Source organism: Balaenoptera borealis (assembly GCF_965194805.1).
Source record: "Balaenoptera borealis genome assembly, chromosome: X".
In the NCBI taxonomy this organism is placed as follows: Eukaryota; Metazoa; Chordata; class Mammalia; order Artiodactyla; family Balaenopteridae; genus Balaenoptera; species Balaenoptera borealis.
The window spans coordinates 104,327,164-104,339,295 of record NC_138881.1 but is presented as its reverse complement, the minus strand read 5'-3'; the positions used below and the strand labels follow the sequence as shown (position 1 = coordinate 104,339,295).

General features: G+C 38.1%; 1 protein-coding gene across 3 annotated transcripts in view; it reads left to right on the top strand.

The window, feature by feature from the left end:
• Nucleotides 1-12,132, top strand: part of TENM1 (teneurin transmembrane protein 1) — a 777,022-nt gene that overhangs the window by 510,286 nt on the left and 254,604 nt on the right. For all 3 annotated transcript variants that reach the window (XM_082376913.1, XM_082376912.1, XM_082376911.1), the window contains 3 exons: nucleotides 2,000-2,101; nucleotides 3,761-3,955; nucleotides 7,628-7,828. In XM_082376913.1, the coding sequence (XP_082233039.1) occupies nucleotides 2,000-2,101; nucleotides 3,761-3,955; nucleotides 7,628-7,828 (498 nt within the window). The remainder of the gene's footprint in view (nucleotides 1-1,999; nucleotides 2,102-3,760; nucleotides 3,956-7,627; nucleotides 7,829-12,132) is intronic.

Here is a 12,132-nt window from a genome sequence, read left to right as displayed (position 1 = left end):
CATTCCCACAAGGCTGCTTCCATAAAGTTGTCAATAGGACCTGGTGTGAAATTAAATTCAAGTATATTTACCTTTGAAAGCTTCCTCCATGGCCTCCTATTAACCATCCAGGGCAGGGGAAATCCAAATGTAGATTTAAGAACTGCCACTACTTTTTGGTACAAGAAAGCAAGATAAGAAAATAGATAATAATTGTTGCATCTCTGAATGAAAAGAGAAAAAAAGACCCTTTGTGCCTTTTCGTAATGACCTTTTAAATAAATTAATGATTTTCTGAAAATAACTAATGTTTTAATGAGTTAAAAATGGTTAGCTCATTGTCAAATGTTACATTCCTGCCAGCCCAGTTGTTCAGCAGATGCCATGTGTCAGTTTCTTATCCAGTTCAGTTTTCTAGCACAGGGATCAGAGAACAGGCCACCATAAACCTGCAAAAAGGAATCTGATGTATTCACACAGATGTCAGAAGAATAATCTCTGATTGATAATAGGGTGGCTATCCACACAGCCACTGGATTCATTCTCAGCTTTCTAAGAACCACCTAAATGGACTAGATACCACTTTCTTCCTCTTGCTTTTATTGCAGAATTCCAAGTCTAGACTAGAATTCCTCTAACCTGGAAATTTACTGTCTGAAGCATTGGTTCTCAATGCTTTAATTCGGTCATCACCTGCAGAGTCACCTGAGGTATTTGTTAGAATGTAGATTACTGGGCTGCATCCTTCAGAGACAAATTCAGTAAATCTGGAGTGAAGCTCAGGTATCTGCATTTTAAGTGCCTCAGGTGATCCTACTGATATAGGTGGTCAAAAGGCCACAATTGAAGAAATGCTATTTCCCAACTCTTTTTATAAATTCTCATAGTTTAATGAAAGATGCCAAGACTACTTACTAGAATATTTCCTTCTAATTGGAAATAGCTTATCCAAGTGAAACTAGATGAAGTAGATAATTTGGATTGAAAAGAAAAACTGGTACATACGAGAAGAATGAGTGTAATGGTCTAGAACATAAAAGTCAGAATCCAGGAGTGCTAAGTTATGGAAAACTTACAGAAAAGAGTAATGAGAAGATTTTTTTTTTAAACTACAGGAGTAAAACATGCATATCATAATAGTTCATGGACTTGGAATTTGATGCTATCATACTCAAATACAGTTTTAAACTAAAAACAGTTTTTAACGTCATCGTCAGAGACTGATTTTTGTATAACTTTATACCTCTTCAATCAAGTTACTTAACACAAGACTTATCAAAGTACTGTTGCATTGCACATCTTTATGTCACCACAACTACCTATGGGCACCTTCAAAGCCTTCTCAATTCCCCTGAAGCCTATTCTTCTCTAAGAATGGATTGAAGGGAAATTAGTGGCAAAGAACTGATAAGCATTTACAGTCAAGAAAGCATTTCTCAACAAAATACTTAGGTTCTAATGCTTTTAGTGGTGGTGAATTTAATATGAACACTTACTTTAAAAGCTTTCCATTGTCACTTATTAATGAAAATGAAATACTGATTATCATACTTAAGCTGTCAAGATAGTAGATTAAACATTTTAGGTGCTAGAGAAGAAATTTTTATTTGCTACAACCTAAATTTGAAAAATAAACAATAGACTTCGTCTTCCGGGTTACATGTTAAAGTCCATTTTGCTTTTGAGAAATGACCTATAATCCTTGTACATTTTTAGCTTTATCATGAATGTCTCATAAGAATACAACTCATCTAGACCCTTTATGCACTTTAGAGGTGAGGCTGGTTTTTAGTTCCATTCCTGAATAGCCAATTCAGCAAATCCAGGGCGCTTTTAATAATTCGGTACTGCATATGACATCTTACAGAAATCTTTGGCATCTGATTTTAAATAGTAAGTGCTTTGTAGACAGCAGAGGGCAAAGATTGTTACAGGCCCAGAGTTTTTGCAATTTCGAAAAAATTAAGGACTCTACAATCTATAGGTTTGTTCTTTTTTTTCTTTTTCTCTCTATTAATAGAAATAATGGATGATTGTTCGACCAATTGCAATGGAAATGGAGAGTGTATCTCTGGCCATTGTCACTGCTTCCCAGGATTCCTTGGGCCTGACTGTGCTAGAGGTGAGGTTGCTCTTTTATACTGATTGATTAGGGAACTCAATGTCATTTGAGAACTCAGAATTAGTAGCAATAGGAGGAAGAGGAGGGACAGGAGTGGCAGTAGCAGCAGCAATAGCAACAACACCCGAGCTGCCACTACCAAAAGCTGAGCACTTGCTCTGCCAGGCACTGTTCTAAACACTTTGCGGTACTTCTTTTAATTCCTACATCCTACGATAGTCCTACGATGTAGATCTATTATCACAGTTTTATGGGCAAAGAAATAACCTCAGAGAGGTGAAATACCAAGGTTATCTAACAGCTGGGATTTGTACCTGGATCCTCTGACCCAACCACTCCATGATACTTCTATTCCCTTCATAAACTCATTTATAATGGATGAACTTTAAGAAAGGGCAGAGTGGGTAACCGGTTATACACACCAAGGTAAACTGGAAGGGGTGGACAGTCACCGAATCGGTGAGTAGCCTAGAAAGGAAAGACTGGAAAGGCAGAAGTTAAACTTTCAAACTTTACTAGACTTAAACTAGACTTGCCCATAGTTTAATTCTTGAAAAGCTGTAGATAAATCACACTGTGTTTTCCCCATAGACTTCCAGTTATTACTTTAGAGATGCTTTCTGCTCATTCGCAATGTGTTCGTAAAGTTCTCAGTCTGCTAATGCTTTCATCTCAGGTTTCTCAGCCACTCCGTTTCTTTAGATTAAATTCTATTCAACGGAGAATTCTTTTTTTTGAATTTTATTTTATTTATTTTTTATATAGCAGGTTCTTATTAGTTATCTGTTTTACACATATCAGTGTATACATGTCAATCCCAGTCTCCCAATTCATCCCACCACCACCACCACCCCCCACCCCCGCTTTCCCCCCTTGGTGTCCATACATTTGTTCTACATCTGTGTCTGTATTTCTGCCTTGCGAACCGATTCATCTGTGCCATTTTTCTAGATTCCGAATATATGTGTTAATATACGATATTTGTTTTCAACAGAGAATTCTACAGCATTTGCTAGGTTCCAAGTTCTCTGCTAGATCTTGAGGAGGTGGGAGGTAGAAGTAGAGGTGATGGCTGGTATTGAAAAAATGAATAAGAGAAGATACAGGCCCTGCCCTCAGGAAGCCCATATTTTTAATAAGGAGACATACAGTGATAAAGCGGAGTGAGTGTTCTAATAAAGGTCTGCACAGTGTGGGATAGGCACAGACATCTGTCCAGCATAAATCTCTTTAAATGCACAACTTTTTAAAGATAACATTCTATAATACGAATAACCCCCTACTAGTTTTACAGGTTTTCAGGATTTTCTTCCTGAAAGTAGCATACATCTGCTTGAGGAAGAAAAACCATAAAAGAGAAAAATCCTAGCTTATAATAATGATGATAATAATAATTGTTTAAGAGTATGGTGGAATCAAAAGCAAGTACTTGAAATAATTTCTCCACTCAGGATGTTTTTATAATTTATCTTTCCCCCAATCCATAAGAGGAAAATTCTGTTTGTAATCACGAACATGTGCCGATTTAATAAAGGCTAAGACAGAAATAGTACAATTTTTTTTTTACCGGAAATATTATACGAGAATCGATAGAGAATTGCTCTTTGGATATTTTAAAAGCATTATGAGAACATTACAAGTTCATTTGCCAACCTTCAGATTCGTGCCCTGTGCTGTGTGGTGGGAATGGAGAATACGAGAAAGGACACTGTGTCTGCCGAAATGGCTGGAAGGGGCCAGAGTGTGACGTTCCAGAAGAGCAATGCATTGACCCAACGTGCTTTGGCCACGGCACCTGCATCATGGGAGTCTGCATCTGTGTGCCAGGATACAAAGGAGAAATATGCGAGGAAGGTCAGAGCCCTGTGTTAATCTATTGCTCCAGGCTTTTCTCTCACTGAATTGTCCAAGGTGTCATTCTGGGTTTCTAGTAGAGATGTAAGTGGTCTTTGCAAACCATTAAATGCTCAACATGTCTACTTAGTACATGGAGAGGGGGAGCTTGTGTCTCTTCTGACAGCCTCTAATATTAACATGAGGCTTTATCTGTGGCCCTTGCAGAGCAGTAGTGAAAAATGGCATTTCCTCCCTCGTTTTAACACTGTTTTATAACTTGAGAATTTCCATACTGATGATTTTAGGTGTTAATTTACATGCTTTCATTATTACAGAGTGCACTAGGCTACATCTTACTTTAAAGCACATAATAAAAATAATAATACGTGCACATTTGGAACCATTTCATGAATGTTTTCTTTGGGAGTGATTTGTAATTACCATTATTATTATTGCTTTATATTGTTTATTTTTACATACCTCCTGCTGAAACTTGACCTCCATGCCTAAGGAAGTAGACTTACCACTAATGAGTTTCGAGGCAGTGCCTTTATATTAAAATTCACCCCAAAGGAGCCTTTACACATACACACACAATAGTTTTATCATTTACAAAACATACTTCAAAATAGTAATAGTTTTATAATTTAAAGAAGACACATTGGAAAATAAATTTACTAGTAATCAGACCTTTTTCATGTCACATTCCTCAAATAAGACTGATTTCAGAAATAATATTAAACCATTACCATGGGAGATGGTCTCATCACAACTGTTGTTCAGGAAAGAGACTGCTGAAAATGCACTATAATTGCTTTTTAAAGATGGCTCATTGAGACTATTACACAGCATTTTAAAGGGTTTAATCTCATTCCACTCCATGAGCAAGCCAGAGTTTAGCTTTCCACTTCCCATTAGCCATAGTAGAATTTTGGTGTGAAGATTGTATCTGTTCCAATATGAATGTCATTGGGCCTAGGGAAGGCAGTAGAGTTCCTGAGTTACTTTTGGAAGCTGTTTTTATGGGAATCCATCTGCAATCATGATATTTAAGTTGTACATTCAGATGCTATATGGACACACAGACATTCACCAAAAAATGGTGTCTATCACAACATCTACAATCTGCCCTGAAAAACATTTAACCTAATTAATTTAGACCCTTCTAATTTAAATTTTGTAAGTCGTTGAAAAAAAGACTTAGCTTATGTTTGCCTTCTAGGGGCCACTAAGAAAATTTACAGAATAACCAAGATAGCAAGGAATACCATGTTTAAATGTATAAACTTTTCAAATACAGGTTTTTAACAAAAAATATTTTAAGTCAGACATCACAAACCAGGAGCTCACAGGTTGAACTGGGCCCATGGATGGGTTTTGTTTGATTCACAAAGTGGTGGTGGTGGTGTTTTTGTTGTTGTTTAATGTGACGTTTTTCCCAAAATTTAAAATAGAGAAATGTCATATAAAAGTCTATGTTTCTAGCTTCTCTTGAACAACTAGAAAATCTGGTAACCTTGGGCCCGCATTCCTATGTGGTGGCAATGATTGTAGCCAATTAGCAGCAGCTTCCTTTAAACTGGACACTTATTCCCAGCACACCCTGTTTGTTTGTTTTTTTAATTTTTGAATTAATGTACTTTATTTTTTAGAGAAGTTTTAGGCTGATATAAAAATTGAGCAAAAAGTACAGAGTTCCCATATAGCCCTCACCCCTACACACACACACACACACACACACAGAGTTTCCCCTATTATTAACACCTTGCATTAGTAAAGTACCTTTGTTACAATTGATGAACCAATATTGGTACATTATGATTAGTAACTAAATAAAGCCCATAGTTTACTTAGGGTTCACTCCTGGTATTGTGCATTATATGGGTTTTGCTGAATGGATAATGTCATGTATCCACCATCATGGTATCATCCAGAATCATTTCACTGCCCTAAAAATCCTCTGTGCTCCACCTATTTATCCCTCGTCCTACTCCAGCCCCTGGCAACCACTGAGCTTTTTACTGTCTCTGTAGTCCTCCTTTTTCAGAATGTCATATAGTTTGAATCACACAGTATGGAAATTTTAAAACTGGCTTATTCCATTTAGCAACATGAATTTGTCTCCTCCATGTCTTTCCATGGCTTGATAGCTCATATACTTTTCACTGAATTTCCGTGGTCTTGATATACCAGTTTGTTTATCCATTCATCTATTGAAGGACATCAAGGCTGTTTCCAAATTTAGGCAATTATGAATAGAGCTACTGTAAACATCCATGGGCAGGTTTTCGTGGGGGTGTAATTTTCAACTCATTTGACACCCTGTTTTCTTACATCCAGCCCATCTCATTCAAGTATGCTACCAACCTGGTCCTTTCAGCCATATGACTTTGTGCCTCTTACTTACGTATGACTTGCCTATTCATTGAAGGTGGCCTTCTAAAAAAAGAAACTATATTAAGTTAAATACTATTTCATTTATTCAAATTATTGTATTTTTATGTAATAAAATTACCTCCTTCTGAAACAATATTCTACATTTTAGACTTTTCCTCTCCCTCCAAATAATGAACGGATGAAATCAGATGCACCTTCTGGTGTTTATTTGCTGATTAGCTCAGGTATTAAAGCATTGTGCTAATGATCCTGAGATCATGGGCTAATTATAATGGCAATAACACTAATTATAATACCGCTTAGTTAGACTTACTCTGTTCCATGGTACATGCCACACCCTAAAAGTAGGCCATTCTTGCAGATGATGGCAGATTGTATCAGTCTATTTCCATTGCTGGAAAAGTAATTCAAAGCATACATCCTCATCATGGTTAAGTTATTTTGGTCTCATCTTATTTGTATGGGAAGATCAGAAATTTGGAAATCAACTTTCCCATTTCCCATGGGATGGTCACTCAATTAAAAGCACAAAATGATTTTCCCCAAGGCAAACATAGGAATCTACTTCTAAAATAGAGTGTTTGTTAGAATGTGTCCAAAAATTTCCAGACTTCACAGAATCCGAGACAAATATAATTGAGTCTGTGATATTCTAAAGCATTGAAAACTATGTCACAGTGTCCTGGTAGAAGGAGAAGCCACAAGGAAAAGAATTTTAAAATTACATTAAAAATGTTGCATTTTCAGTGCTTCTTAGGGATAAATGAGAAATTATAAGAAATTGATTATATTGTATGATTTCATGAAACAGCAGTCACCTCACCCAATACCTTAAATAATCCAAACTTAAATATATATAAAAACTCCTCTAGACACATCAAATAAAAGCCATTTCTGGGAGCTATGGTTCCAATTTCAGAAAAGACGAGGAATGACTTACTAAAAATTCTTGATCTTTCTTACAAAGCCAAGGAATTCTTATTGAAGGCCCACACTGGTCCACCCACCCATTTGCGTGGGAGTACTATACACTGCTCATAATTTCACATAGCATATGTGTGGTTTCCTTCTTCTAAGTTTAGGTTGCAACCTTTATGATAGCCTACCATGTTTTTAAGTGCTAATAATATTCTGGTTTGAACACAGCATTTACATGAGTCATTTTATTGCCTAATTAAAACAGCATAAATGATATAATATTAGGAAATCAATGTATCTCGGTTTCATTGTCCCAAGGTAAACTGGCCACACCTGTTTACTTTCAACCTTTTCCCTCCTTTTTGGGGCCTTCAGAGGACTGCTTAGACCCAATGTGTTCCGGCCATGGCATCTGTGTAAAAGGAGAATGTCACTGTTCTACTGGTTGGGGAGGAATCAACTGTGAAACTCCACTTCCCATATGTCAAGAGCAGTGCTCAGGACACGGGACTTTTCTCCTGGACACTGGAACATGCAGCTGCGATCCCAAGTGGACAGGATCTGACTGCTCAACAGGTATGTCAGAGTTTTCTTCTTGTTCTTCTCCCTTCACTCCCAAGTTCTTACTGGTCTTTACCTTAAGGTAGTGTCTCTTAAACTCTGATCTGTATGCCTTCGTGGGTTATAAAGGGCTTCCAGGTATTCCCTAGGCTAGTATTTTACTGGATTTTCATATACAACATACTGCTGGGCTTTTAATCGTATTTTTCATTGTCATAGTTCTGTAGTTGAACTTCTGTCCTCGTTCTGTATTCTCCTGTAGTTATTTCATCCATTCTCAAGTCTTTTGTTATCAGTTCTATACAGATTATTTGAAATCTGTGTCTTCCCCAAATTTAAGTAGTCCTTCCTTTCCAGCCATCTGCAGAATATTTACACTGGGTGTCCCATCATGTAAAAACTCAACTTAGCCAGGCACTTTACTCTATTTCTATATTGCCATGTTCCTGCCCGATTACTAGTCCCACAACTTTGCTTCTCTACCCTAACATCATCCACAGTTCTCCGTTGTCTATAGAAAAGCTTCAGATATCCTAGCCTGTTATCAAAAGCCCAGTACAAACTATTCCATATCTCTCTCTCCAGCCTATCTTGTACTTCTGCTTCCTGCATAAATCCCTCCTTTCGCTAAAGTAATCTGTATGCTCTCCTTACCCCCACTTTTCTCTGTGCCCTTTCCTCAGCAGGAATGCTAGTCCCTCTCCACCTATGAAAATTCACCTCATCCACCCAGACCAAGTACAGTTTTAGCCATTTTATAAAACTTTTCCTGATCACATCAACAGGATCCTCTGAAATCCTACCGTACTCATTGCTAGAGAATCAAAAAGGCATTGTGATGTAGGTATTTGAGTACATGACTTGTTTTTCCACCTAAACCAAAAATAAGGGATCGTTCTTTATATATTTTTTCTTATCCTCAGACCATGTGCTCATTAAGTGAGTAGAATTAATAAGTAATAGCTCTTACAAAGCCTCTGCTGATGAATTTTGTTGAGGATGTAAAATGGCACGTGATAAGCAAGAAGGACAGGTGCTCTGTGAGCACCTGAAATAGTTTTGAACCAAAAATCTGTAATGCTGTACTATAAAGAAACAGGAGAATCGCTCTGTTAAGGGAATTAATTCTAACCTAATACTTCACTGTACAAAATTTTGTTGCCTCACATGGAAATAATATGGGAGAAAGGATTGCATTTTACAATTTCAGAAAATGATTAAAATGATAAAGACAGTGTAATAATAACTAAAATGCAAATCTTAAAAATCACTCATTTATACACTTAGCAAATATAGTGTGCCTACTATGTGCTTGGCATGGTGCTTGGTGCTGGGGATATAGTGATGAACAAGATGGACGTGGTCCTTGCACACAAGGAGCTAGTGGAGGACACACATTGAACAATTAGAAGATAGTTAACAAAAGGGAAGTAACTGCATATTAGGGGACTGTACAGTATAGCTCTAACCTGATTATTAATTTATTTACTAAATGTTATTAAACACCTTCCATCCTTCCATGTGTCAGATATAGTATCATGGCCTAGAGCATACACTTACATAACAATTATTGTGTATTAGACACTTTTCTAATTGTTGGACTTATGTTCACTTAATCTTCATAACAACCCTATGAGATAAGTACTGTAATTAGGCCCACTTTACACATGAGGAAACTGAGGCACAGAGAGATTAAATAACTTGCCCGAAGTCACCCCTATAACAAGTATCAGAGTCAGAATTTGGACTGAGGCATTCTGGCTTCATGCTTCATGCACTGAACCATTGTACTATACTGTCCTCTGGGAGCCCATCACCTAATTCACCATGTATAAAGAGGTATCATTGCTAGGCTGTGTCCAAGGCCATGTGCTGCAGAGCACAAAGAGGGGGGCATGGGTTACTTCTCTGAGAAGGAACCCTACAGCCAAGAAGACTTTGGAAAAGTCTTTTTTTAAAATTTATTTTATTCAAGTATAGTTGAATTACAATGTTGTGTTCATTACTGCTGTACAGCAAGGTGAATCAGTTATACATATATATACATTCTTTTTCATATTCTTTTGCATTATGGTTTATCACAGGAGACTGAATGTGCTATACAGTAGGACCTTGTTATTTATCCGTTCTATATATAATAGTTTTCATCTGCTAATCCCAAACTCCCAATCCATCCCTCCCTCACCCCGCCTTGGCAACCACAAGTCTGTTCTATATGTCCGTGAGTCTGTTTCTGTTTTGTAGATAGGTTCATTTGTGTCATATTTTAGATTCCACATATATGACAGGGACATAATAGGGGCTCAATAATGTTTGGCCAATGGACAATTAAATGAGGAGGTTAGAATGGTGCCCTAGCTCTCACATCTAGGGGCAAACTGCTTCGCCTCTCTGGCTTCAGTGCACTAGAATCCTTAAGGATGCTGAGACAGGTGAACTAGAGGCTACCACATTTGTGAAACATTGAACCACATATCTCTACACTTCTTCTATTAAACAAATTTTCCTTGAGCACTTACTATGTGCCATGTGCTAGCTCTTGGGATACATCAGTGAGGAATACAAAGATTCCTGCACTAGTGGAGCTTGCAGTCTGGCTGGGAGAGATAGACAGTAAACAATGAACAAGAAGTGTACAAGTTTCTGAAACATGAGGAAACTGAGGACCAGCGAGGTTCAATGACTTGTCCAAGGCCATAGACCTGGCTAATTTGCAAACGTGCAAGTAGAAACCAGGGCTGTTGATTTCATTCTACATCTAGCGTTCCTTCCAGCCTCCACCCTCACCCCCACCAAAGGAAGAGTTAGACAAGGAGCCAGGGACTCAGGTATATAGATTAGCTTACTGAAAAGGGAAAGTTCAAGGAGATGAAGGGCATCAAATATCAAGTGCATGAATGACACATTCTTGTCCAGATACAATGTGGACTAAATGTAGACTAAATTAGAATGCAGACTAAAGCCACGTTCATCCATTCTAGACCCAGTAGAAAAAGAACACTGGAAGCATCTCTTGCTCAAAGAAGCAAAAGAGTGAATAAGTGTGATCCAAAACTTTGCAGCCTTTCAGGCAAAAGGCTTCCTAATAAAACTACCAACTTGAAAAATAGGGGGAGGAAATGCCTTCCAAATCTCCGGTGTCATGGTAGGAATAGTCCTTCTGTGATTTTTAAGCTCCATAAAGGTTGTTCCCACAGAGCATACTTAACCATCGAGATGATCTCACTGTGCAGACTTTTAATTGAGTGTGCTCAGTACAGGATGCAATTTAACATCTGATTCTTATAATGGATCATGTCATTTCAAAGGTGGTGGATACGCTCTTTGCCATTGATCATTTTCTTCCTCTAAGCACATGACGCTTAGCTGTTAGCATGTTAACTGTGCCGCTCTGATACCAAGGGGACTGCGGTGAATGGTTTTCTGATTATTTTCAGTCTGTTTTTTAGGTACGTTGAGTATTGTTAGTGGCAGTGAATTGATACTTGATATAGGATTCTTTAACCTGAAGGTCTCATGGTACTTCACAAAGGTTAACTCATTAGTCTTTAAAAATACCTCAAGAGGAATACAATAGAAGCTAGTTATAACGTAGTTTAGATTCGGATATATCGCAGGTCAAATCATACTCCCTTAAAATAGAACTCCTTGCCATGAAATCTCAGTAATACATTTAGCCTATACTGAAGATACTGGCCTTGGCTTCTAATATCAGCATTGTAAAATGCATCTACTACATGTCTTTCATAAAATCTGGCTTCTCCTGGTCACATAGTCTTTGAAGGGGAGCAAAAAAGCAGAGTTTGGAGCTTAACTCCTTTCTTCCTGATGAAACTTCCTCTGAGTCACCCCGTCTATTCTTTTTTTTTTTTTTTTTTTTAATATTTTATTTATTTATTTATTTATTTATGGCTGTGTTGGGTCTTCGTTTCTGTGTGAGGGCTTTCTCCAGTTGCGGCAAGTGGGGGCCATTCTTCATCGCGGTGCGCGGGCCTCTCACTATCGCGGCCTCTCTTGTTGCGGAGCACAGGCTCCAGACGCGCAGGCTCAGTAGTTGTGGCTCACGGGCCCAGTTGCTCCGCGGCATGTGGGATCCTCCCAGACCAGGGCTCGAACCCGTGTCCCCTGCACCGGCAGGCAGATTCTCAACCACTGCGCCACGAGGGAAGCCCACCCCGTCTATTCTTACTCTCAGATAACTGACTGTGAAATTCATAGAAGGTAAGCATTCACAAAGAGAGGACAGCTTCTGCTTTTTCTACCCTGATTACCTCTCATTATACTGGATCTTAGAACTGGATTCATCAGCTAGAGAGATG